General features: G+C 37.7%; 1 protein-coding gene across 3 annotated transcripts in view; it reads right to left on the reverse strand.

Annotated features, from left to right (window-relative positions):
- Window positions 1–27924, reverse strand: part of hspbap1 (HSPB1 associated protein 1) — an 87754-nt gene that overhangs the window by 58383 nt on the left and 1447 nt on the right. For all 3 annotated transcript variants that reach the window (XM_062967406.1, XM_062967405.1, XM_003214904.4), the window contains exons 2-3: window positions 12298–12483; window positions 5553–5737 (exon numbers count right to left, since the gene is read on the reverse strand). In XM_062967406.1, coding sequence (XP_062823476.1) covers window positions 5553–5737; window positions 12298–12483 — 371 coding nt within the window. The remainder of the gene's footprint in view (window positions 1–5552; window positions 5738–12297; window positions 12484–27924) is intronic.

Consider the following 27924-nt stretch of genomic DNA (forward strand, 5'->3'; position numbering starts at 1 on the left):
AAACAACAGTTGGTCAATGATCAATTTGTTCGCAGGCCAGTATTGTGATATATGTTTAAAGAACAGAAGAAAGAAGGATCGATTCTCCTCAGAGCAAAATATGTACATATAAAGCTGCCTCACATGTAATCTGACCAAAATACTGGCCAGTCTATTCTAGGGCCATCTACTTTACCTAGCGGTTGCTCTATTACACCTTAGGCAGAAGTTCTCTCTAATCAATGGAAATAATAGTGATTGAATTTGGAACCTTCTCCTCATAGCTTTCTATTTTGCTCCTGGGCTTTGTGTATGTGCCTGTTGTGTATATTTATCCTGGACCTCATAAATCCACTGGAAAAATAAGCAGCATCATCATAATCATTTTTATTTCTTACTTGCCTCTCCTCATGGCTCAAGGCAGGGGCATAACACAGTTAGAACACACCACAAAAACATCCAGTAAAATGCATATATTAAAACATTTCTGTGAAATACACATATTAAAATACATGAAACAATTTAAAATTCATAGTTAAAAACTTACTGGTTAGGCCATAAAATGCGGTCCGTTGGTCTTTACTGGATTTCAGGGGAAATTTTATTTATTTATTTATTTATTTATATCACTTTTACCCCACCCTTCTCCCCCGTAGGGACTCACGGCGGCTTACAACAGTCGGCAATTTACATATACTGCCCTGAACACATTTATTATCAGATAATGTGCAGTATTCCAACAGTTGGCGATGCCAGGCAGTGGCAATGGTAATAGGATAGGACTGATCATATATACTGCAGTCTACAGAATGACTGATGTACAGTACGACTTCCCCATATCCATGGGAGATACATTCCAGGACTGACCATGGAGAAATGAAATCATGGATAATAACAAACCTTATTGAAATGAATGGCTTTTGGCAGTAGTATACCATAGAACTGTGTCAGAGGACCTAGAACAGGGGTCCCTAAACTAAGGCCTGTGGGCCAAATGCAACCCTCCAAGGTCCCTACTCTAAACTTTAGGCGTAGGGTCACCCTAAGTCTGAAATGACTGAAAGACACACAACAACAACAATCCCAATTAACTTGACTATCTCATCAGCCAAAAGCAGGTCTATACTTCCCATTGAAAATACTGGTAAGTTTATGTTGGTTAAAATTGTTCTTCATTTTAAATATTGTATTGTTCTTTCATGTTTTTAGTGCTACAAATAATATATGTGCAGTGTGCATAGCAATTAGTTCATTTTTTTTCAGCCCCCCAACAGCCTGAGGGACCATAAATCAGACCTCTGCTTAAAAGATTTGAGGACACCAAGCCTAGAAAATGCCTTGAGAGAACAAAAAATGTCAGGCCTGGATAAGTGAAACCATGGTTACCAGTCTCATGGATATAGGGAGTCACAATATACTGTATTTGGATCAGGAACGGCCCAAGGAAATTTAAAGGGGTACGCAAAAAAATTTTTGAAAAATTTGGCTTGTTGTGGAAACAAGAAGTGTTGTGGAAACAAGAAGCAGTGATGCCTCTTATCCTTATGATAACTCTTTCAGGAGCGAATTTTCCTTCTGAGGGGTAGATTTCTCTCACTTTCTGTTTTCTCACCTTGTTCTTAACTATGAGTCATTTGTAAGTCGAATGTTTATAACTCGAATGTTTATGCTTTGCTTTGTTTATGCTTATACTTTTGCTTTGAAAAGAAAATTTGAATCTGTGCCACTGAATGACTTTTGGGTAGGACTGATAAACGTATGGCTGTCAGTAGCTGAAAAGGCTATCTGATCCCTGCTCCCATTCATATCTATTGATGTGATCCAGAAAAAGAAATGTAGGAGTAAGTTAGATACCCCCCCCCCCACAGAGTTACATATTCAGAAGTTGGACATAAAGCCCAATTTCAATACTGTTTTAAGTACAAAAATTAAACAATCAGTCCTTTAGGTGTGAATCCAATAATTTCCCATTTCAAAATAAAGATTTGTGGCTATATTCAACATTTTCCTGCATCAAAATAAAGATTTGTGGTTATATTTAATATATTACCTCATTATTTCCGAACCTTCTACATTATACAAAACACTCAGGCAATATGAGTAGATGAAAAAAGGAAGAACTTTGTGAGTTCACAATGCTGAGGGACAAAGTTAGGGTTCTGTGGGAAAATCAGGGAAAAGAGTTATGGTTCTGTGGGAGAAAAGGTTCCATGACTGAAAATTATGGGAATAGCAGGTCTACTTTACAAAGACATACTTTACATATGTCTAGATCAGGGTTCCTCAAACGTTTTAAGCCGAGGGCCGGTCCACAATCCTTCAGACTGTTGAGGGGCCAGATTATCATTTGAAAAAGAAATACAAACAAATTCCGATGCACACTGCACATGTCTTGTTTGTAGTGCAAAAACAACTACAAGAACAACAAGAACAAGAAAAATGAAAGAACAATACAATATTTAAAAATAAAAACAATTTTAACCAACATACATTGATCAGGATTTCAATGGGAAGTGTGCTCCTGCTTCTGGCCAATGAGATAGTCAAGTTAATTAGGGTTGTGGTTGTTGTTGTTGTTGTGTGCCTTCAAGTCATTTCAGACTTTGGGTGAGCCTAAGTCTAAAATTTATTTATTTATTTATTATTTACTGCATTTATTTACTACATTTGTATCACACCCTTCTCACCCCAAAGGGGACTCAGAGTGGCTTACAAATTATATGTACATACAATATATTATTAATATAGCACAATATTAGCATTATATATTACTATATTGAACTATACCACAATACTGTAATATTATTAGTAATATTATGTGTAATATTGAATATATAATTAATATCATTATATGGTATTATTATTAGTGTTATATTGTATTACATTATAATATTATTATCAATATTATATGTATATACAATACATTATATTATAAAACTGAGGGCGGGGGCCAGGTAAATGACATCGGAGGGCCGCATCCGGCCCCCAGGCCTTAGTTTGGGGACCCCTGGTCTAGATTATGGAATTAACTCTTGCACACTAAAAAAATTCAATGAAACTAGCCCTCTATAAGGTATTTTAAATTCTCTGAAGGCAGCATCCCTCTTTCTGACATTCAATACCAAAGAATCACCAAGATAAGTTTCTAAGTGAATGAAATAATGCTGGGAGCTTACCTGATTTACAGAAAGAATTACAGAAGTCTAATACAAACATTTTTCAGAAGCGTCAAGAAACCACAAAGGAAAAGTTGCTCCTCCAGCTTTCCACGGCCATAAAATTTAAAATCCAATATAACTATTTCGGTGATAAAGTTAAAGGTAATAACCATCCCTACACTTTAATCTCACACCTAAGTAGTTTCTCTGTTCGGTCGCAACTTAAGAAGAAAGAGAGTGAATATAATCAATATTAGATTTTTAAAAGAGCTTATTTTGAAAATGGTTCAGCCACAGCAAATACCTGATGTGATTATGGGTAAAATAGTTTTTACCCAATGAACTGAAAAGGAATTGGTAAGTACTAAAATCCTGGCACAAAGGACTGTCTTTTTCTTTTCTTTTCTACAATAAAAAAGATCCAGAGATGAAAGAAATGTAGTTTATAAGTACCCCAACCATAACAGATGGCACATTACTTCTGAATTACATTTATTTTGCTTGCTGCTTACAATGGAGCTAATATAACCATATGTCACTTTAAGAGGTCTCATTTCTATTTAAACTTCATGCATATATCTTGCCTCTGATTTATACCTCAAAATTCTGTAATGTAATATCAAGTGAACAAAAAATCTGGGAAGACGCAAGATACTGCTCGTACATTAAAATAATGGAATCATTACCTTAAGCCACACAACTGTAAATGATAAACAGTGCAATCTAAATTTCAAACAACTTCTAAATGGCCCTATTAATCATTCCAAACAAAACAAGGGGGTAGCTACCCTTCTTGTACCCTTCACATCACCTTAGTAAAATATCTAAATAAAATCTAAATGAAAACAGCAGATAAGTACGGGAAGTTAGAAGAAAAGAAAACTTATTAACAGACATAGGTTTTTGCCAAGAAAAGAAACACTGAAAAATCTATCTCTGTAACTTTCAAAGGCAAGAACACACTTTAACAAAACCAGTTTTCAGGCTGGAAATATCCTTTTGGCCAGTGATAACTAGTTGTGATAGTTCTGGTGAACTCTGACATCACAGGTACTATTACTGTGATTTGCCAGTGATGACTTTTTTTGGTCTGATCTAACATAACTTTTTTTGCACCACTACTTCGTGGTTAAGATGGGGCCAGTATGGTCAAAAGTTAGGAACACTATATTTTTGAACCACAACACTCAGGAAGCCTGGACATTTTCATTCAAAAATAACTTTCTCAAACTCTAAGTATGGAATCAACTTTTTCCCTGCATGTAGCCTACACCTCTCAGAGAGCAAAAAGGAGTACTAGATTTTGATATTTTGATCCAGAAAAAAATCCACATTCATCTAAAAATACACGTGGTGTAAGCATTTGTTGGTAACATCTCATTATAATAATTTTCTCAAGGGTTCTCTCTCAGTTATTAGCAAGCCTAATTCTGCTCAGCATGAATGACTGTTCATCCTTAGTCATGTCTGGAAAAAAGATTTGTATGGCTTTACACCTACATATGCCTTCTGGTTCTGAAAAAGGAACCTCCTAAAACATGTCAGCCCCCTCCTCAGATGACCCCATGAGCACTGCACCCATGAGCATAGAATCATAGAATAGTAGAGTTGGAAGAGACCTCATGGGCCATCCAGTCCAACCCCCTGCTAAGAAGCATGTTAGGGACCTGTCTTAGTTTTAAAAAAAAATCAAGTTGTAACTAAATGTGCAGGTTGGGGTGACTCTGAGGCTACCAGAAACTGCTCATGTCACATGATAATGATGCTTAAACCACAGATGTCCCATACTGTGAAATTGGGAGGTTATACTACAGTGGAGGCGGCATAGGCTCAAATTTCACTCAGCCACAAAACCAACAGACTTTGGCTCAGTTTAAAATATCTCACCAGGGCACTGTACTTTAAGGAGGGAATAGACAAGTTTATGAGGGAAAAAACATAGCCAGTGGTATGGAAAAATTATATGAGTAGCTGGATTTGGAATTCGCTAGATTGGGGACCCAGCACAACTGAATGGTTGTCACAATGGTTGTCAATGGATTATTCTTAGCTTGTTTTACCAGAAAGCACTACTAGATCTACTGGTAGAAACTACTCAAAGTTATGATAACATAATAGCAACAATGATTTAGCAGATCATTCCTGAATGTCTTTTAAGAAGACAGCCAGGATATTCTAGTTATGGATTTCCTGCATTGGAAAAGAGTATCTGGCCTATATGTCCCCCTTTGGCTGTATGCACATTATCCTTGCTGGCTTGGAAGAAAAGATGGATATAAATGTGACAAATAGTTATTTTTTTAAAAAATGCTACACCAATTTTTATTACACCAGACTGGCTGCACAATAATCATAAGGCTTTCTGAATGTTCCCATTATGCTGCGATGTTATACAGAACAAATATAACATTGTACCTGGAAATGCTCTGGCTTGTCTTCAAACAACTGAGCAATGTACTTATAGTCAGCATAAGTCCAGTATTTATGCAAATCGTAAGCCTTGAATGGTCCACAAGAGCAAGAAGGCTGTCTTCCACTCCAGGCAAGAAACTCTTCAAGTGTAGCTTCTACATAACTGCACTCTGTTTCAAACAGAGGAGCTAAAGCAATAGAAGAAGAGACAACATTATATGCACACTGAACACAACACCAAGAATAAAGAAAAGTAAGGCAGGTTCGAAGATAAACCTATACATTACTTTCTTGGCTCCAATTGCTGATTAAATACAATATAAACCACAAATGAAATTACAGCAGTTTGGATGTCTCAGTCGAAAATGCCACATATAGGACAATGTTTGTATCTAACAGGCAATATTTCTTTTGCCCACATCTACACAGTGACAAGATTCTTGTGATATAAGGAGAAAGTATGTTTCAGTGGCTTATGGTTGACTTTCTGAAAAGTAGTTGTAGGGAAAAAAATCTCCTTAACACAGAGAAATACTGAAATACTGTAGATGCATTTGCAGGAAGCATAATTCCTTGGAAACTTTCAGAATGAATGCATAGATTCTTTCAAAAAATTCTTTCTCTGCCCAACACCAAATTTGATCTTATTACTTAAGAGCAAGTAGACATATGGATGCTACTAAATCACTCCTACTTGGTTCTTCTTACAAGTAGAAGTGATTAAATGTACCAGAATTATTGTCAGGTGGAGGAAAAATCCCTTTATGGATTGTAATACAGATTACAGTAAATTACCGTATATACTCAAGTATAAGCCGAGTTTTTCAGCTCTTTTTTTGGGCTGAAAAAGCCCTCCTTGGCTTATACTTGAGTGAGAGTCCTGGGCAGCTTATATTCAGGTTGGCTTATACTCGAGTAAATAGGTAATCAGAGTTGGACAGTCTTATCTTATTAAAGTCTTATTATTATTAAATTAGTTTTATGTTAATATTCAAAAACATTTAACTACTGATGCATCAATTAATGTAATTTTACTGGTACAGTATCTATTTTTATTTTCATTTTTGAAATTTACCAGTAGCTGCTGCATTTCTCACCCTCATCTTATACTCGAGTCAATAAGTTTTCCCAGTTTTTTGTGGTAAAATTAGGTGCCTTGGCTTATATTTGGGTCGACTTATACTCAAGTACATATGGTACATCCTTATTGCAATCTGTTTACCAAATGTGTGTAAAACCGTTCCATCCAGGGAGCATTCCCTTGTTTTTCTAACAAGCCAGAGCTTGTAGTTGGATTTCAGATCAAGGCTAGTTAAAGGAGTGAAAAGCCAAGGATAAAGTGATGCACTTCCATATGCTTCACAAGAAGAGCTGGGATTCTATTCCTCTCCCCTTCCCACTGTAGCTTTCCATGGTACCAAAAAGCTGCTTTGGGGGTTTTGAGGAGGAGTTTTCCAACTCTCCAGTATAGGCTTAGGGTAAATGAGGGCAGTACAAGGAAATGGTAATATATGATTCTGGTAGTAGCAACAAAATCCAGTCTATCAGTGGACCCTGGCCAATGACTAGGTATGAATGTAACACTAAGCTTTCTTCCCTTCAGCTCTTAGCTGATCAGGTGCCAGAACGGAAGCCCAGTATATCCTTATGCAGATGGGACAAGGAATCTATTTTTGGTAATAGATTTTTAAATGTATGTTCTGGGGATAGGAGAAATACTTTCCCTTCCCTATAGTATAGCTTTCAGCAGCACATATTGGTTAAGCTTGCAAATGGAGATGTTTAGGATGTCAGGATTTTAACAGTGTTGAGCTTGTATACTGTCAAGCCTGTCAAAATTTCAGCATTTGGGGATTTAAGTACATGTCGCGCATAGATAGACAGATAGTCTTGAGCCATTTTGCCAAGAGGGGATGCATAAGACAGATGAAAATGCTTGAGAATCACACATATATAATAGCATATCTGGAAACCAGCCTATGTTGTTAATTCCTTCCAGATAAACATCTTGAAATATCTTTTGCTGGTTACCTAGTGGCAAGAGTGAAGCAAGCAAACGGTCCCTTGAGAATGCTATACAAAACATGATACCATGGCCATTTTGTACTATAAAAAGGGAATTTAACTGTCCATTTGGGAAAGCAGATTACTTTTAAAGCTGAGGGTTTTATTAAAGATGCATGCAGACAATCTATGAGTTAATGCTGCCCATTCTGAAAGCATAACTTGACTTATAAACAGAGGGGAACCCCTGACCCTCCAGATGTTTTGGCTGCCAACTCACACTATTCTGGCTTAATGTAGCCAATGGTAAGGAACTCTAGATGTTGTAACCTATATGGGGTTTCCCTGACTTAAAATAAAATACCATACCTTTTGAGGCCCAAGAGGCAAACTGTGGGTTAGAAGATAGGAAGCCATTTTTCAACAAAGCTATCACAAAATGCTTTGGCAAGCCCTGCATCTCATTTTTCACTTAATTTTTTTTCTAAATGTGTTGGGTTGTTCTCTTTTTACAAAGATTAAGCCTTCTTTCTCCTCTATATGCCATTAGTCTTCCTTTTTTAATTAAAAAGTTTGAAAAAGGAATGGTTGCAAGTTTTATAACTATTTTAGCCTTCTTTGTATAACCCAATCTAACAATGGGATATGTAACCAAAAGTAATAAATGACATACCCAGTCGATACAACATTACACAGGAGTATGCATGTGGTTGAACTATTTTTATCGATAATGGAAGTTTGAGAACAACTCTTGCAGTAGTGGGATCAAAGATCAAAGAATACAGTCCTCTTCAAGAGTCAAAGCAGTCATGGTTCCACTTCAGCTTGGTCTTAGGAAGAGCACACCTCAACCTGGCCTTTTATTGGTGTCATTAATTGAATTTATAATTTTATTTCCTTTTATTGATACAGTAGAGTCTCACTTATCCAACACTCGCTTATCCAACGTTCTGGATTATCCAATGCATTTTTGTAGTCAATGTTTTCAATATATCGTGAGATTTTGGTGCTAAATTCATAAATACAGTAATTACTACATAGCATTACTGCATATTGAACTACTTTTTCTGCCAAATTTGTTGTCTAACATGATGTTTTGGTGCTTAATTTGTAAAATCATAACCTAATTTGATGTTTAATAGGCTTTTCCTTAATGCCTCCTTATTATCCAACATATTCGCTTATCCAACATTCTGACGGCCCGTTTATGTTGGATAAGTGAGACTCTACTATACTTGTTAGTAACCCTTTTGAAATGGAAATTTGAGTTAATAATATGATATATAGAAATAAATGCAACCACATTCTGCATTATTTGAAGTATTGGGCTGATGAGAGAAGGAAGTTAGGAGGCACATTAACATGCCTACATATACATAAATTCAATGTCTACTTATTTCACCACCATACCACACAAGGAAGAATAATGGCTGGGGTGTTTTTCCTTGCATCACAGCACATATTTCCTGTGGCTAATCAGAGGCCTTCATTTCTCATCAGAGCTCGTCCTTCGACTGAAAAACATAATATATGAAATTATATTCTGGACCGAAACCATTGTTACTGGGGGAAGCAAATTGCAATGGGTTGCCTGAATGGCAATGACAGAACAATCATTTAGCCTTCATTCCACTACTCATGTACAGCTGCTTAAATATGGATGCCTTTCATTCTTGCTAGTAGGTCAGTGCTCTGAGGGCATCCATTCCTCATTGCTCTGACTGCACGGGAATTGCTACCACCCGAATCTCATACATTTGTTCTAATTTCCTTCAGGCAAAAGAACAAACTCCTATCACTGTCATTTCCTATTTGGCCAGCTTGGATACTATTCTTTCCATCCAGCTTGTTATTGGGTTGACTGACTAAGAATATGAAAGAAACTGGGGAGTCAGCAATATAACATTTAAATTTAGCTGGGTGATGTATTAAAATTTCCAGAAACTATACTTGCCTTCAAAATAAGAAATTAAGAATCCAAGAAGCACACTTTCGTCCCAACAGATAGTTTGGGTTTCAACTGCCAGAAATTCCAGCAACCACGTGGGATGTGTACAGTGGCATACAGTGTTCCCTCACCCGCAAGCCCGTTTTGCAGTGTAGTTGTTTTAGTTTGGTGAGGCGGGCAGCAATTTGGCAGAGAAGGCTGTAAACCTGCAACTTCCAGGATTCCCGGGGAGCCAGTGAAGCCTTCCCGGAAGACGGGTCAGGGAGAGAGCGCATGTGCGAAAGATAGATAGATCTTTGATAGATAGATACCACTTTTGATTGGATAGCATTAAGGTCCAAGGCATTCTGAGAGTGCCTTGGACCACAAAAAAAACCTGTGAAACAGTGAGGGCGCAAAAAGCAAACCACGAAGTAGCAAGGGAACACATTTTCCATCACCCTGTATCCTTTATTTCTTGCCAAAGAAAACCCTAAGAAATGTATAGAGTTGCCATAAGTTGATAGGTAACTTGAAACCATGTACACATGCACACACACACACACCCTTTGTTAAGCTCTAGATGTTTATTTTCAAGACAATCAAGTTGCACCTCTGGTAGGATAACTGGGTACAACAGACCACACACATAATATTAAGGTATACACAACGGTGTATAAAGAAAGTTGTACTCATGTGTTCCATTTGCTCTCAAGAAAGGTATGGAAGGTGGTGTGATCAACTGGGGCCACTGTTATACTGTACCAGATATACAAGCCATTTCACATTACACAATGATAGCATATGATTTAATGATTATGGCAACATATTGCCTCTCACCAAACTACATACTTCAGGATTTTGTAGGATGCCCCCCAATTGAGTTAAAATGGAATCACATTGCTACAATTGTGTGGTATACAGGCAGCATTAATTCTGGGGCTGCATGTATCCTCCAAGACTCATTTTCACTCTTGATTACTCCAGACCCCCGGTTTATCCTGTTGGCTCAAAATGAGTGAACTGCCTCTGCTGGAAATGGGTTTGCGCCTCTCCTTGGTTAACTTTTAAAAACACATTACAAAACAAACCAAAAGTGAACTTCCATTTATTTCTCTATGTGTTTGTGTGGGTGTGTATAGACACACACACACACACACAGGATTTTTCAGAATGGCCTACCCATGATACAAGGGGAACATCATACCCCTATGCATAAGATATAAATATGAACCACCCTTTAAACTGTTATACCCATTTGCTTCTTCACATAGAATTTCAAATGCATTGAAAACTATTAATCAAAGACTGGTCAGTCTTGTTAAGATATGAGTTGATGGGAATCAGAATTAAAGTGAGCACCCAGTATCTACTTGGGTTTGGTTCCAGGATCCTCAATGGATAAAAAAATCCATGGATGCTCAAGTCTCTTTAAGCACAACAGTGTAGCAAAATGGCATCCCTTATAAATGCAATGGTGAACAATGCAAAGGTTTGTTTTTTAGAATGTTGTTTGAAGGTTTTGAGCCCTGGTTGAGTGAATTTGTGGATGCAGAAGCTGTAGATACAGAGGGCTGATTGCACACAAACTATGAATTGAAATGAATTGCTAATCAAAGAAGTTAAAATATGTGAAATATTTTTAAATAATAGCATGTACAGAGCACTGCATGATCCCGAGATGAAGCAGGGAAAGGATTTGGAAATCAAGTAATATGTAGTCTTTCAAGATATGGATATGTCCTTTCCAAAATCCAGATATGAATGGCATAGACAAAAAAACGCTATTGCTAATTTCATGTCCCTCAAAGCAGAGGTTTTGATTTAATTCATCTCTGATTCAGCAAGAAATACAAAATTATTCATTAGGTACAAAGTGAATAATTAAAAACTATCACAAGGACAGTCAGCCAATGATAATGGAATAAGTAAATCAGAAAAATGAAGAAATCTTGACAATATCAGCCTGAAGAAAAAAGGCATAGAAAAAAGCAATTGAGGGAGCAGTTTTACATTACACATTAATATGTGGTACTATTGTGTAAATCATGCATTTTTTTGGAGTCATTTTTCTTGATGAGAAAAGATACATCTAGTTACTTGACGGGGAATTTCTTTAATGACATCTTCATTTTGTTTTAGTATGCAACAGCATTTTGCCTCAGGAAAAACAGATTGTCCCTAAGACTGGCTATTCTGGCAAGACACACAAAGACTTTGACCTAAAGATAGAACCTTTTCCCAGAATTAGATCTATCCTTGTGGATTTCAAGCTCTAATTAACTGAAAGAGGTTATCAAATCCATTGAATGTAAATGCCACATGTTAACTGATCTCGACATCCCGTTGGTTGATGGTCCTAGTTGAACAGAACATGCAATGTGTAAGATAAAAAAGCTTAGTTGCCAGTTATTTTCAGAGCATAATTCAATATATTGGTGTTTTAATGTTCAAAAATTGCCAGAATCGAAACACCCTTAAACAAAGCCCCTACCATAAGAATCCTCATGCATTCTTATATCTTGCCAAAACTGCCACTACTATCAGAAATAGAAACTGGAAGATCAAAACATCTTTGATGGCATTCATTTTATGGAGTTTCTAGGAAAGCCCACTCTTTCTTATCCTTCTAAAACTGGTTTTGGATGTTTTATTCCAGAATCCTTGAGACTGGACTCAGTGGTTTTAGTAGTAGTACTCTTTATATCCCTCTTTTTTTCTCCCAATTGAACAAACAAAAAGTAATACTACCATAAGGCCAATTTAGAGGATTTGCCACAAATTGAGAAATTACACATTTCGCTCAGTTTTCTTTACCTGTGCCCATGTCCTTTTTTCCTATTCTAAAACGTATTCTCTTTCCTTTAAAAAGATTAGCAAGATATGAAACACTCCAATGAAGTACTGGCCAGTCAAAAGTCATGTTGCAGAAGACGGCAGGTTTCTGAAGAGACATTACAATTTCTTTGGCTTGCTCTGGTGTAAAAGGTCTGATGCTGTTACCTGCAACATAAAACAGATTGCAAAAGATAATCCGTAGTGGGAAATCAGTTATCTGCATCTTTGGTGACATTAAAAACAAATCATTAAGCTTAAATCACCCTTCCCTTCAATGTTTTAAAATTTTCATTTTATCCAATTTTTGTTGCAGTTTTGAAGGGTTCATTGTTAAATGATAAAAAAAATAAAAAATAACATCCAGACATCCAGAATACAAATATTCTGAAAAATATTTATGATTTCCTAATATGCAACATAGCTCTATCTATTTAGAATTAGTCCAATAATATATACATTTGATAACTGATGGATGTACAGAGGACACAATTTGTGATGAACATAAAATCTGTTGTTGACATGGAGAAAAAAACCATTTTTTCCAATGGAGATAAAAATTTCTGCTTTAAAATGTATAGTTGTTAATGGCAATCAAGTTGACTTGAATTTAAGATGGCCCTATAAATAAGAAACCTTTAAGCTGTGGTCAGATCTTGTAGACTCAGGGTGGTGATTCCTTGACTGAATCTAACTCACTGGAATCTGGTCTATTTTCCTGCTGCTTTCTATCTTACCAAGAATTATTGTCTTTTTTAGTGAGCCATGTTTTCTCAAGACATTTCCTGAGCATTAACGTATCAGAATGCATGTACGTTGTAAATGTAATGCAATTTGACACCACTTCAACTGCCATGGTTCAATGGTATAAAATCATGAGAGTTACAATTTGGCGTGGCCCCGGTATTCTTTGGTAGAGAAGTACACAGACTTTGAAAACTGGAATTGCCAGGATTCCATATCATTAAGTTATAGTAGCTAAAGTCGTGTCAAAGTGAAGCAATTCTACAGCAGGTAGCTGCACACTCAGTTTATACATGTTGCCTTCTATGGAGAGTTCAGGTTTGACTTGCTCTAGGACCCATTTATTCATCTTTTTAGTAGTCTGCAGTATCTACAAAACTATTCTACAGCACATTTCATATGAGTTGATTTTCTTCCTATCAGCTTTCTTTATTGTCCAACTTTTATAATTATACATAGTATTTAGAAATATGATGGAACAGACATTCAAAACTTTAATATTCAATTATATATATTGACATTTCAGAATCTTATCTAGTTCTTGCTCCAAGTCCTAGTTTTCTTTTAATTTCTTGACTGCAGTTTCCATTCTGATTAATGCCTAAATCAAGGTATGGAAAATCCTGAATTATTTTGACATCTTCAATGTCAGTTTTTAAGTGATGTAAATCATCTGTGGTCATTAATTTTGTTTTCTTAAAACTCAGCTGCAAACCTGCCTTTGCACTTTCTGCTTTGACTTTCTTCAGTAACCATTCCAAGTATTTTCTGCTAGTGATAGGGTATCAACTACACATCTTAAATTGTTGATGTTCCTTCATGCAATTTTCATGCCTCCTTCCTCTGAGTCTAATCCTACTGCATGTATACATGTTCAGTGTACAAGATAAACAGATAGGATAATAAAATGTAGCCTGGCCTGATCCCCTTATCAACAGAAAACCATTCCTTTTCTCCGTATTACTGTTCTCTTGTCCTTGTACATGTTACACATCAGAACAATTAAATACAAGGGTATAGTCATTTCTTCAAGAGCAATTCATAATTTGTCATGATATACACAGTCAATGGTATGCTATAATCTATAAAACACAGTCTGATTTTCTTCTGAAAATCTTTGGTCCGCACCATTACCCAAAGAATTTAAAAAAGTATAGGGTGCCAGAATAAGCCAATGCAAACAATTATAGCCAATTAAAGATTCTTTGCAATACAGGGAAATGACAAGGCAGCGTCTAAAAAATCTTTCTAGCACCATGAAAAAGTCTATGCTAATTTCCGATTTCAATTTAGCCCTGAGATTTATATTACCCACTGAAACTGTCAACCTGAGAAGCTCGCAGCCTTGGATAAACATCAAAGGTTTACAATAAATGCTCAGTCTAAAGGGACATGATAAGACCAAGAAACTACTTCTTAAAAAACAAATTTCACAATCCTACGCAATACAAGCGGTAAACATATTCTCAATAATGATTGATTATCTCAACATTTTTATAGAAACCAATTTTTAAAGACGAAGAAAATTGTTTTGTTTGTGCATCTCCCTCCCTCAGTTACTTCAGAGTAACTCCTGGAATGATTTCATCAGCGTTGCCTCCAAAAATCCTGCAAATCTCTTGCGAAGACAGATGGGCAAATGTCAGCATGTTGGAAGACCACCATCATTGAAGTAATGCTCCCACGCCATCAACTCCTCTGGACTGGCCACGTTGTCTGAATGCCCAATCACCATCTCCCAAACCAGGTACTATACTCCCAATTCAAGAACGGAAAATGGAATGTTGGTGGACAGGAAAAGAGATTTAAAGACGGGCTTAAAGTTAACCTTAGAAACTATGGCATAGACACTGAGAACTGGGAAGCTCTGGCCCTTGAATGCTCTAGCTGGACACCAGCTGTGATCAGCAGTGCAGTGGAATTTGAAGAAAGGGAGAAATGTGCCAAGAGGAAGGCGTGTCAAGCCAACTCTGACTGAGACCACCTTCCACTTGGAAATTGATGTTTTCACTGTGGAAGAACATGTGGGTCAAGAATAAGGCTCCACAGTCACCTACGTATCCACTGCCAAACATTGCACTTGGAAAGCCATCGTATTCACACATCGAGGGATAGTACTTAAGAGTTATTCCAATTACAACCTGGTCTGAATGTTTGATCAAGGAATTAGTACACTTTTAAGAAATTCTTCGTATTCTTTGCAATGTCTATCAAGGTAGCATACGTTTATTTAAAGTACTGATAATCTACTTTTCAAGTGAAATGCTAGTGTTGAAATACTTTGTTAATATAGTAGAGTCTCACTTATCCAAGACTCGCTTATCCAAGGTTTTGGATTATCCAAGGCATTTTTGTAGTCAATATTTCAATATATCATGATATTTTGGTGCTAAATTCGTAAATACAGTAATTACAACATAACATTACTGCATATTGAACTACTTTTTCTGTCAAATTTGTTGTATAACATGATGTTTTGGTGCTTAATTTGTAAAATCATAACCTAATTTGATGTTTAATAGGCTTTTCCTTAATCCCTCCTTATTATCCAAGATAGAATCATAGAATCATAGAATAGTAGAGTTGGAAGAGACCACATGGGCCATCTAGTCCAACCCCCTGCTAAGAAGCAGGAAATCGCATTCAAAGCACCCCCGACAGATGGCCATCCAGCCTCTGCTTAAAAGCCTCCAAGGAAGGAGCCTCCACCACGGCCCCGGGGAGAGAGTTCCACTGTCGAACAGCTCTCACAGTGAGGAAGTTCTTCCTGATGTTCAGGTGGAATCTCCTTTCCTGTAGTTTGAAGCCATTGTTCCATGTCCTAGTCTGCAGGGCAGCAGAAAACAAGCTTGCTCCCTCTTCCCTATGACTTCCCTTCACATATTTGTACATGGCTATCATGTCTCCTCTCTGCCTTCTCTTCTGCAGGCTAAACATGCCCAGCTCTTTAAGCCGCTCCTCATAGGGCTTGTTCTCCAGACCCTTAATCATTTTAGTCGCCCTCCTCTGGACGCTTTCCAGCTTGTCAACATCTCCCTTCAACTGTGGTGCCCAAAATTGGACACAGTATTCCAGGTGTGGTCTGACCAAGGCAGAATAGAGGGGGAGCATAACTTCCCTGGATCTAGACGCTATTCCCCTATTGATGCAGGCCAGAATCCCATTGGCTTTTTTAGCAGCCGCATCACATTGTTGGCTCATGTTTAACTTGTTGTCCACGAGGACTCCAAGGTCTTTTTCGCACACACTGCTGTCAAGCCAGGCGTCCCCCATTCTGTATCTTTGATTTCCATTTTTTCTGCCGAAGATATTTGCTTATCCAAGGTTCTGCCAGCCCGTTTAGTTTGGATAAGTGAGACTCTACTGTACTGCAATTCTTCTACTGTAAGACACACCTAATCTCAGTACCACAAAGAGAAAAAGCTTTTGTATATTAAAAAGCACCCATTATTCTAAGACGCACCTTGTTTTTAGAGATATTTATATTGGGGAGGGAGGGGGGAATTGTGTCTTAGAATTAAAGAAACACAATAATTAATTACAGTTAGCCCTCTACATTTGCTGGGGTTAGGAACACTGGATCCCTGTGAAAGTGAAACACTGCAAATAAAGATTTTTTTTAATTTGAGATAAAACTTTTATATGAATTTCTAGATGTTGCAGTGCAAGTCTGTGGTCAAATGCAGCTGGAAGCAGACCACAAAATTGCATTGGAAGGCCCAGAGACACCTAGAAAGATGTTCAGTCTAGAAATCTCTAGGTCCTTCAGCATGAAAGGAGGAAATTGACCATAAAGTCTTAAGATTACTACAGATAATATTTTAAACAAAATCAGTGAACAATCAAATTAGCAAATGTCAAAACTGCAAATGTGGAGAAATGGCTGTACAAATTAAAAACTAAAAGAAAGCAAAACTGGAAGAACTGGAAGCAAAAGATTCAACCAGGAGTAGATTATAACTGTTCTTTTTGTAATATCAGTCAGTGGGGGGGGTTGCCTTTTACACAGTGGTTCTATAGGTCAGCTTTTATTTTTATCATCTTTCATAGGTAGCAGACCACTTGACAGCGTGACATTTAGAGGACTCAGAAGGCAGGGAGACTGAGCTCTTGGCCTTACCCTCAGCTATGTTACATCTTCAAGGCACAAGGAGAAAGCAGTTGTGTCACAGGAGAGGCATTCCCTGCCATATGTCTCTTAGCAAAGGGAAAATCTATGGGTTATCAAGCCACAGTCTGAACACAAAGAAAACAAGATCAGAGAGAGAAACATGTCTTGCTGTGAGCAACAACTATAGACACAGATGTAATATACAGGCAAGCTTTCAAGGGTGATTAACTAGTTTAGCATCTCTCTATCATGATGACCCCTGGCCAGAGACTAAGGGAAAACCCGTTTTAAAAAAATGTTTTATGATAGTAACAATGGAGAACAAGGACATGTATTTTAAAAGCTCCTGCATCTTCATACTAACACATTAGATTCTAGTATTGTTTCATTTATTACAATTCTAACATGCTCTCTAATATACATTTATTTTAAGACAATAAAAGTTTGGAGTCAGTCTCCTGTGACCTTATAGCTGTGCTGCCTTATCTTTCCCGAAGTTTTAAAAACATAATTATTTCTCATTAATTAGCGCACAGCTATCCTTTTGCCTATTTAAAACAAGTCAGTAAACTGAGTAATTTTAAGATACTCGATACAAAGATAAATTAAATTAAAATTATATGGCCAAGTCTAAAATATCTTAAAATTGACACATTTCAAGAAACCAGGTTATTTTAAATCCACACTGGGCTAATATTTATTAGGTCAAAACAACATGCCACAGAGCGATGGTTATACTTTTGATTTCTCCAGAATTCGTCATCAGGTCATGCAAAATGAAGGCGAAAGGAAAAAAACAGCAAAATCCAAACTCAGACCAGATGTTATGCACACAGAAAAGTAATGAAACTGAGTTAGATAACTTTATTATTCAAAGCGTCCCTTATACTGGATTATTACAATTAAGAATAAGATATAGAATGTTTATTTTTGCCAATATGTTTAGACTTACACATTTGTTCAGCATCTCAGAATTTCTCAAAGAAACTTGCTTCACATTTTGAGAATGCATATCTGTTTTAAATCACTGCCTTTATTCAATTATTTTAATGTTTCTGTACTATATATAATCTCAGTTACATTTTGCTTTAACTTATATCATAAGCAACACTGAATATAAATAAAAAATCTATTTATTAATGCTAAAAAATTTCCAAAGAAGCAAAATAAAACTCTGAATGGAAAGCAGAGAACTATTCAAAATTTTCAGTTAATTGCTGACCATTATATGGAACTGAAGAAAATAATGAATTTAACACAGTAAGCTTTCTGGATTGATACTAAATTGTCAAGACATTAAATGTACTGTTAATTATTTAGAATAATTTAGCAAATTAGAAGAATTCATTAGATGTCAGCAGTTGTCCTCTGCCATCATATCCTGCTGATTAAATATGGATTTCAACTAAGATGTTTTAGACTTCTTTTGCAAAAGAAACCATTCTGTTAAAATAACCCCTATTTTTAGAATAAGCCGTATCCAGCTGTTTTTCTAGCAAGCACACAATAATTCATCAGCCCAACACCTGGGGAGGAGGGAACTTAGGGAAAAAAAGCCTTGAATGGCTATAAACTGTGAATAAAAAGACTAACAGTGCAATCCTAATTTAATGAAGTGCTGCCTGTACGGGGTTAATTTTGGACAAAAACCATTTCCACTGGCAAAATGCTCTTCTGCCTGCTGATCTCAGAGAGCTTCTGATAGAGCAATCTGCTGATAGAAGTGCTCTGGTGGCTAAGATTGGCCAGCAGACCAGTTCTCCAAGCAGATCATCCTTTGTGCTGGTGAACCTTACACAAGGTGATTTTTAACATAAACCAAGAAATCATGGAGTTGGAAGGGACTCCAAAGTCCATGCAACAAGGCACTTAAGCAATCCCAAGAGATGGCCATTCAACCTCTGTTTAAAGACCTCCAAAGAAGGGGAATCCACAACACATCAAGGCAACTTTTGCATGAATTAGCGTTTTGTAAATTTCCCAGAAATGTCAATGGTTGCCTGGCTGACAGTACCTTTTGCTCCCACATCCTGTTCTAAACACCTTTATTTCTCAAAACCTGAGGATCATCAAGTGGAGCTTGGTGCAAGGATGAACACTGGCTTAGTTACACAAGTCACTGAGAAATTGTATAAAGCATATGTAAACATGCCCTGGGGAAAGTCCCACTGAACTTAATGGAAGCCATTTCTGAAGAAGGGGACTGGCCTCTTGTTGTCTTTCCTGTCAGAATAAAGACTCTGTATTTTTAACAGCTGATATACAGTATATATAGTTTTCCCAATACAATTATGGAAAACTTGCCCACAATGAATGTTTGTTTAGTTGTGTGTGTGTCTTTATAAGGCCATAAGTGATATAAAAACACATACAAGTGAATATAAGTGTTTCTAAATAAACTGGAAATATTGCAAGGATGCAAGATCAGTTTTTATTGATCCAAACAGATATCTCAGGATGAATATGGAGAGCTTGCAGTCCCTTATACAATTTATTCTGTGTGTTCAGCAGCCGTTCCCTTTACTCTTCAAATGTCTTCCTTTAGCTTAAGGAAAATCTGATTGGATGTTATAAAAAACGTTTCACTAGGGGAATCTTTTCAATTCTGTATTTCAAAACTCTCAAATATCAACAAGTCTTTCTTATCTGAAAAGGTCATCATAAAATTTACACGAGATGCAATGCATCATGACATCTTATAGAATTTGTCCTTTCTCATATATTTAGGCACACCTAACCTGATATATGATTGCAACCATTTCCCCCCTAGGTACAACATGGCCACTTCAAAGGCAAGTACAGTTAATGGTAATTTAGCTTTCTCTATTCCAACTGGATGGGCCCACATGAGGGTCTGCCTCCAGGGGTAAACCAAGAATGGGCAACTTGGAAGTCCCTAAACAGACTCAGAAGCGGAGGGGGCAGACCAAAGGACAACTTGGCAAGATGGCACTACCTGGAGGAATCCTCCACCTTGTGTGACTGTGGAGCAGAACAAACAACCCCGCATATGTATGCTTGCCCACAATGTCCTGCCTCATGTACTGAGGAGGAGTTGCTTAAAGCTACAGACAATGCGGTTGCTTTTGCCCACCTTTGTTCTAAAACTATTTAGCTGCTTGTGATTCCTTTATTTTATCACTTGTAAACTTATTATGCAATGCTTTTGACACAAAATAAAAAATAAAGCTTTCTCTATACACATTACACAGTAAACATTCACTTTTGTGCCAAAATGTTCTCTGACCACTTAGAGACAAGTGTTCCAAGAGTGAACAAACATTACATCAATCTAACTACGGAGGCAATTTGGACATCACAATTAAACAAATTTAACAGGCACCTTGACTTATCAAGGACCAGAGAATATACCATTTCCATTGCTCAGTCACTCTAATATACTGTAAGAGAAGTAGCTCTTTCCACATGCTTTTCACACCTAGCAATAGCAGGTTCTCAGCCTTGTTTCCCTTTCAGCAAGCCAGAACAGGTTTGCTGTAGACACTGGGTGCATCTACACTGTAGATGCAATTCAATTTGACATCATTTTAACTGCCACGGCTCAATGTTATGAAGTAGTACTTTTAATATGAAGTTGTATTCCAATATAAAGTCCAAATACTCCCCCATTGGTACTTATAGTGCTTTGTGTCTTTTAGCTACAATTCTTCAAAACCATGCCTGAGTGAACCTTTGAAGATCTATCTGCAGAGTTTGTAGATGTCAAACCATTCCTTTATCTCAGGTTTCTATTTCAGTTCTCTAGCAATGCTCATCTCTGTCCCTAGATTACAAGGCAACATGGCAAGCTGAGACCCCCTTTCATTAAAACGACAGTGTCAATGCTAAAATGCCACCCAACAAGAATAAGAGCAGAATTAGCATATTTAGAGATGTATTAGTCCCCTGAGTGAAATCATGCTATCAGCTAGGTGCAAGATAAAGCTAATTTGGTTTCCAACGTTTTATCAACAGTATGCCATTCCGCACAGTAGCTAATTTAGATGGCTCCGTAGCCTTCAAATTCACACAGAATACTACCTACAGTTTGCTAAATTAACGAAGGAGGAAAGGTCACTTCCCTTCAGATATATCTGCATGCATGCCTTGGCACTATAAGACAAAGTAATTTAAATATTGTAATTACAATTAGTTATTTCAATTATGATTTTAATTTATAGTAAATAGACATGAGTAAGATTTAACAACTATCCTGAAATATTAATTCTGTCTGAAGGGAGTTAAAGCCAGATTTTATTAAAGATTTTTAAAGTGACTTGATATAAGTGACTGAACATGTATTGACTTAATCCATGCTCATATTTACATTTCTCATTTACCTACTTTCTTATTTACTTGACATGACAGAGGCACGGGAAGAGGAAGGTAGAACAAGTTTTATAGTCGGCCCTCCACATATGCAGATTAACTTTTGTGGATTGCTTAGGAAATTTTCTTTAAAAATCTCTTGGTCCTCTATAGTCAACTTTCTATCAGACACTGACCATGCAGACACACTGGAGGGCCTAGAGATTCCAAGGGAGAATACTTCTCTAGGCATTTGTAGGTCCTCCATCATGGTTCTGTGACCAACTCTGGGCAGACGTTGATCATAGAGTCATGCTGGAAGACCCAGAAATTCCTAGGGCTGTTCTCTCAGATTAAAAAAGTTTTTTAAGTCATTATTTTCCAATTTTGCAGGGGTCCTGCATCTTTAACTTCAGTGAACATGAAAGACTGACTGTACAATGAAAAGAGATTTGCTGGAGGTTAATACAAGTCATATTTAGATATCTATTCATTGAACACAAGAAGTATTTAAATACCACTTTAGGATGATAACAGTACAAGGATGTGAACAGTACCCCAAATAGCCTAAAATGTCTCTACCTCCAAATTAAAGAACACATATTAACTTATATTGAGACCAGAGTAAAGACATCAAATGCTAGCCAGTTTCAAATTAAGAAGTTCAGAAATAATTTCACAGTTGAGCCTTATTCATGTTTATTCAGAAGAAGTTTCCATTCTGTTCAATGAGGCGTATGTTTTAGTAGGTATGTTTAGCACTGAAAGACGAAAATACTGCTGGGTGCCAACAAGTTATTATCTATTTGTAATGAGAACTACTTATAAAACAGTAAGCTATTAGTGATACAATGCAATAAACCTAAAGATCGTTCAGTTTTAACCACCAGAAGAGAAAAGCATAGCAAATCACACAAGTATAAGAAAAATAACACCAAACTACAACAGTCGTTGGTATTAGTTTCTGTAAGAAGGTAGAAACCTTTCAGTGAAGTATACATCCTATACCACAATCTTATAAGCATTTAAAATATTCATCTCCATCTTTTATTCAAAGATCTGACCATTAACATCAACTTAAAACAATTACAAAAGTTTAAATGATTTAAAAGATTAAGAACCAATGTTTTAAAACTTACTATAAAATATGTGCAGCCTAGGTTGTTGGCTTGAAGGCTTAAATAAAAAGTCAGGTTTTAACTTGATGCCAAAATGATTCTTAATGCTGGTGCCAACTGAGCCTCCAGAGGAAAAAAATTTTAACCAGGGGCCCACAACAGAAAGTAATGGGACATAGAGAATACATCTCAAATCTTGGACAGGCATATACAGAGAACTGCTGACTTTCTGCGTTGGATGCAGAATTCCTGTGAATTCCTTTTGAGATCCTCCCACAAGAGGCAAGAGATAATTTTAAACAATTGACTATTCTGCATTTCCCTAGCAGCCCCTTACATCCTGTGACTAGCTGCTTCAAAGAGGCAGGGACTTCTCCAGAATAGAATGGGAGGTAATGTCAGGAGGAAAAAGGGGCATTTCTAGTGCTACTGCCTTCTTCCAACCTCCACTGGATCTCATTCCACTCTGCAAACAGAAAAACCCTTTCATCTGTGCAAAAAATATGCTGCAGAGAGCCCAATGGACTTAGGTGGATCCCAAGGCTATGATCTCATGCAGAGGCGGTCCAACCATAAGGCGAAATAGGCATTTGCCTGTGGCGCCATCGTCCCGGGGGCACCATCGTCCTGGGAGGAGGGCACCACTCTCCACCTCCTTCTCTTTCGGGCCTTCCAGCGGCCGCGCTGGGCCTTCCGGCCAGCGCAGACCCACCTTCGCACCACGCAAGCCCACCTTTGGGGCCTTCAGAGATTGTGAGGTCTGTAGGAACTTGGAAGCTAGGTATGTGGGGTTTATATATCTGTAGAAGGTCCAGGGTGGGAGAAAGAACTTTTCTTTGTAGCAGGTGTGAATGTTGTAATTAATCACCTTGATTAGCATTTAATGGCCCTGTGGCTTCAAGGCCTGGCTTCTTCTTGCCTGGGAGAATCTTTTTTTGGGAGGAGTTAGCTGTCCCTGATTGTTTACTGTCTGGATTTCTTCTGTTTTCAGAGTGTTGTTCTTTATTTATTGTCCTGATTTTAGAGGTTTTTTTAATACTGAGGGCTATTTGGGTTATCTAAGTCCACACTGCCCTATATCCCTGTTCAATGTTTAGTGCTAAATTTGCAAATATAGTAATTCCTACATAACATTACCATGTATTGAACTGCTTTTTCTATTGATTTGTTGTAAAACATGATGTTTTGGTGCTTAATTTTTAAAATCATAATGTAATTTGATGTTTTATAGGCTTTTCTTTATACTTCCTTATTATCCAACATTTTCGCTTATCCAACGCTTTTACTTTTCAGTGATTGGTTTGGGGGGGCGCCAAAATTCTGTTCGCCTACACTTGAAAAATACCTAGGGCCGGCTCTGATCTCATGGCAGCTGAGGAAAACACCTTGCTGTGACTGAACTAGGCTGAAAATGTATCCACACTGTAGGATACACGCAGTTTGATACCACTTGAACTGCCACGGCTCAATGCTGTGAAATCATGAGATTTTTAGTATGGTGAGGCACTAGCACTCTTTGATAGAGAAGGCTAAAGCCCTTGTAAAACAACATAGCACTAAGCCATGGCAGTTAAAGAGGTGCCAAACCGTATTAAGTATACAGTGTCTAGCTGCTCCCTTGAGTCTTAAAGGAAAATTGCCAAGATATGCTTCCTTGAATTCCACAAAAGACAGTCAGAAATTATTTATTTATTTCGTGTCAAAAGCATTGCATAATAAAGAAGTTTAAAAGTGATAAAATAAAGGAATCACAAACAGCTAAATAGTTTTGGACCAAAAGTGGGCAACAGCAATCGCATTGTCCATAGCTTTAAACAACTCCTCCTCCGTGCATGAGGCAGGGCATTGTGGGCAAGCATACATATGAGGGGTTGTTTGTTCAGCTCCACAGTCACACAAGGTGGAGAATTCCTCCAGGTAGTACCATCTTGCCAGGTTGTCTTTTGATCTGCCCACTCCGCTTCTGAGTCTATTTTGGGACTTCCAAGTTGCCCATTCTTGGTTTGCCCCTGGAGGAAGACCCTCATGGGGGGCCATCCAGTTGGGATTGCCTGGTTTAGCTGCCCAGAGGAACACCCTTGCTGTTGCTGGAGGAACATCGAGAGGAGTGGTGGTTCTCATGAAGCCCTTCCTTGATTTGAGTCTGGTGGGAGGAGGCTGATAGTCATGCAGTGGGTGGCTTTCACAATGTTCGACCTTTTTTCTCTCACCGTTAGCAGCAACTTCCCGTCGCACGTCAGGAGGGGCAATGCCAGCTAGCTTATAGAATTTATCAACAGGTGTAGGTTTAAGGCATCCTGTGATGATTCTGCATGTTTCGTTCAGTGCTATGTCCACCTGCTTCGCATGGGCAGACTTGTGCCAGACAGGACAGGCGTACTCTGCAGTTGAGAAAGACAAGGCCAGGGCTGATGTTCTTATTACTTGTGGGTCTGCACCCCATGCGCTGCCAGTCAGTTTCCGCAGGATGTTATTGCGTGCAGCTACTTTGTGCTTGGTGTTCATGCAGTGTTTCCTATATGTTAATGTTCGATCTAAGGTGACACCAAGATATTTAGGATGGAAATAGTGTTCGAGCTCTTGGCCTTCCCAAGTAACTTTCAGTTTCCTGTTGGCTTCTCGGTTACGTAGGTGGAAAGCACACACTTGTGTCTTGGCAGGGTTAGGCTTCAGGTGGTTCTCTTTGTAGTAGCTGGAGAGATCTTTCAAGGCATTAGTGAGCTGGTTTTCAATCGTTTCAAAATCTTTTGCTTGTGTTGTAAGGCCAAGGTCATCATATAAAGCTCTTTGTGAGTGGTGGTTGTGGCTGATCGTTCGTGAAGATGTTAAACAAGGTCGGTGCAAGAACGTTGCCTTGGGGTAAACCATTCTTTTGCCTCCTCCATCTACTTTTCTGGCCCTGAAACTCCACATAGAAGCTGCGGTTTTCCAGGAGGGTCTGAACAGTTTTTGTAAAGTCAAAGTCCCGGGTAATATGGTAGACTTTATGCAGCATTTTTCTATGTTGCACCGTGTCATAGGCTGCCATAAGGTCCACAAAAACTGTTCCCGTAATGCAGCCTTTCTCATAGCCTTCCTCGATATGCTCAGTCAGATGAAGAATTTGACCTGTACAGTTTTTCCCTGGTCTGAAACCTGTTTGTTGTGCAATAAGCTTAGGTTCGATGACAGTCAGAATAGAAGCATAAGAAATAAAATGAAAATAGCAGTGAATCTCCTTGACCACAGACAAAAACAAACAAAAACAGAGCAAATTGTAAGCAACTGCTAAATATCTAAATCCAGTTGTTCTGTGTAGACAGTACTATGCTGATCAAATCTTCCAAGGATAATCATTAGCATTAGCTTCAACTCATTTTTCACTTCCATCTTCATTACCAAAGCCATCACTAGCAGGCCTCTCTGTGCTGCAGGGCTAGAGAGCAACTGGCTTTCATTTGCCCTTACTAAGATAATGTAACATAAAATCATAATTAATTTGAAAGGACAAACAGGTACTCCCACCTTCATGAATTGCTGCACTACATTATATGCAATGTGTGCAAAATATCTGAAGGTCAATAGCCCTGAAATCTCTTAACAGAATTGAGGAAAACCCTGTCTGACATTGTGGAAAGCAGCTGCAAGGCAGAACAGATCAGGAGCATATAGCCAATGGCTTCCATGTTTTGAAACAAACAGTATTGTGGTTAAAGGCCAGGCATGAGAAGTATTATAATTCAGACTATGAGGAAGGTACCAGCACACTGAACATTGACTAAAACGTGACCAAGTATAAAGAAGAGTTCTATCTCTTGAGACTGAATTCAAGTAACAACTAATACAGTCAACTGTTAGCAGCAGATGAGTTAATTCACCAGCAAAGCTACTCTTCCCCTTCTATTTGTAAGCAACTATAGGAATTTGAATGGCTCCTCTTGGAAATTTTGAATAAAAACCTCAGGTGGATTTTGATCTATCTTGCATTTTATGCAAGACAATTCTAACAGCCTAAGTGGTTAAAGGGAATGTATCAGTGATCTATGATGAACCCCCCCAAAAACTGAAATTGCAAGTACAGTAGAGTCTCGCTTATCCAACATAAACAGGCAGGCGGAACGTTGGATAAGAGAAAATGTTGGATTAAGGAGGGATTAAGGCCTACTACATGTCAAATTACATTATGATTTTACAAATTAAGCACCAAAACATCATGTTTTACAACAAATGGACAGAAAAGGCAGTTCAATACACAGTAATGTTATGTAGTAATTATTGTATTTACGAATTTAGAACCAAAACATTGGAATGTATTAAAAACATTGACTACAAAAACACTGACTACTAAAAGGCAAACTGCGTTGGATAATACAGAATGTTGGATAAGTGAAGGTTGAATAAGCGAGACTGTACTGTAACTGGGGCACTGATTAGATTCAGGCATTTCTTCTCAGCATAGCTTCTTTACTCAACAAAGAGTCTGGAAAAAATTACTTTTTTGGAGGTCAGCTCCTGGTTATTGCTTTTTTATTCAGTTTAAAATTCAAAATACATGCATGCATGTATATGCATTAGTTAGTTTGTACCACTAAAGCATCTAAATGGTTGGCTGAATCTGTACCAAACTTGGCACACATATTCTTTCTTACCCACCTTAGAATAATTGTGGGGTTATATATGTGTGTGTGTGTGTGTGTGTGTGTGTGTCTGCATCTTGCTCTGAGGCTGAGAAAAGGCCAGGTGAAGAAAGATAAAGGAAAAGGGTATGAGGGAAGGAAAGGGAAGCAAGAGAAAGAAAGCGGAAATGAAGGGAAGAAAGAAAAATTGAGGGCAAAAGAAGGAAAAGAAAAGAAAGAAAGACAGGGAAGGTACATATTGAAAAGGAAAGTAGAAAAGGAAGAAAGAAAAGGTGACAGAAAAAAGAGCCACAAAGAAAATGCAACCTATGAAACGGGGGATATATACAATATGCTTGTTTGATAAATAAAACCAATATTTAAAATAACTAATATTGTTTTAAGCATTTTCATTAATGCTTTAATATATTTTGATACTATTTAGAAATCTCAGTTCCTGACATGGCCATTTGCTAAATCCAACACCTCCCAAAGAAGGATCCCCCAGCAGGAAGCAGCCAGGTTTTGAAGCTTCAAGGTCATTCAATGCTAATCAAGCTGACCAATTGCAACATTCACACTTTCATCAAATAGACAAGAGTTCTTTCTCCCACCCTGGATATTCCACAGATATATAAACTTCACCTAGTTTCTAACAGACCTCACAACCTCTGAGGATGCCTGCCATAGATGTGGATGAAATATCAGGAAAGAATGCTTCTGGAACATGACC

Source organism: Anolis carolinensis, chromosome 1 (assembly GCF_035594765.1).
Source record: "Anolis carolinensis isolate JA03-04 chromosome 1, rAnoCar3.1.pri, whole genome shotgun sequence".
Lineage (NCBI taxonomy): Eukaryota > Metazoa > Chordata > Lepidosauria > Squamata > Dactyloidae > Anolis > Anolis carolinensis.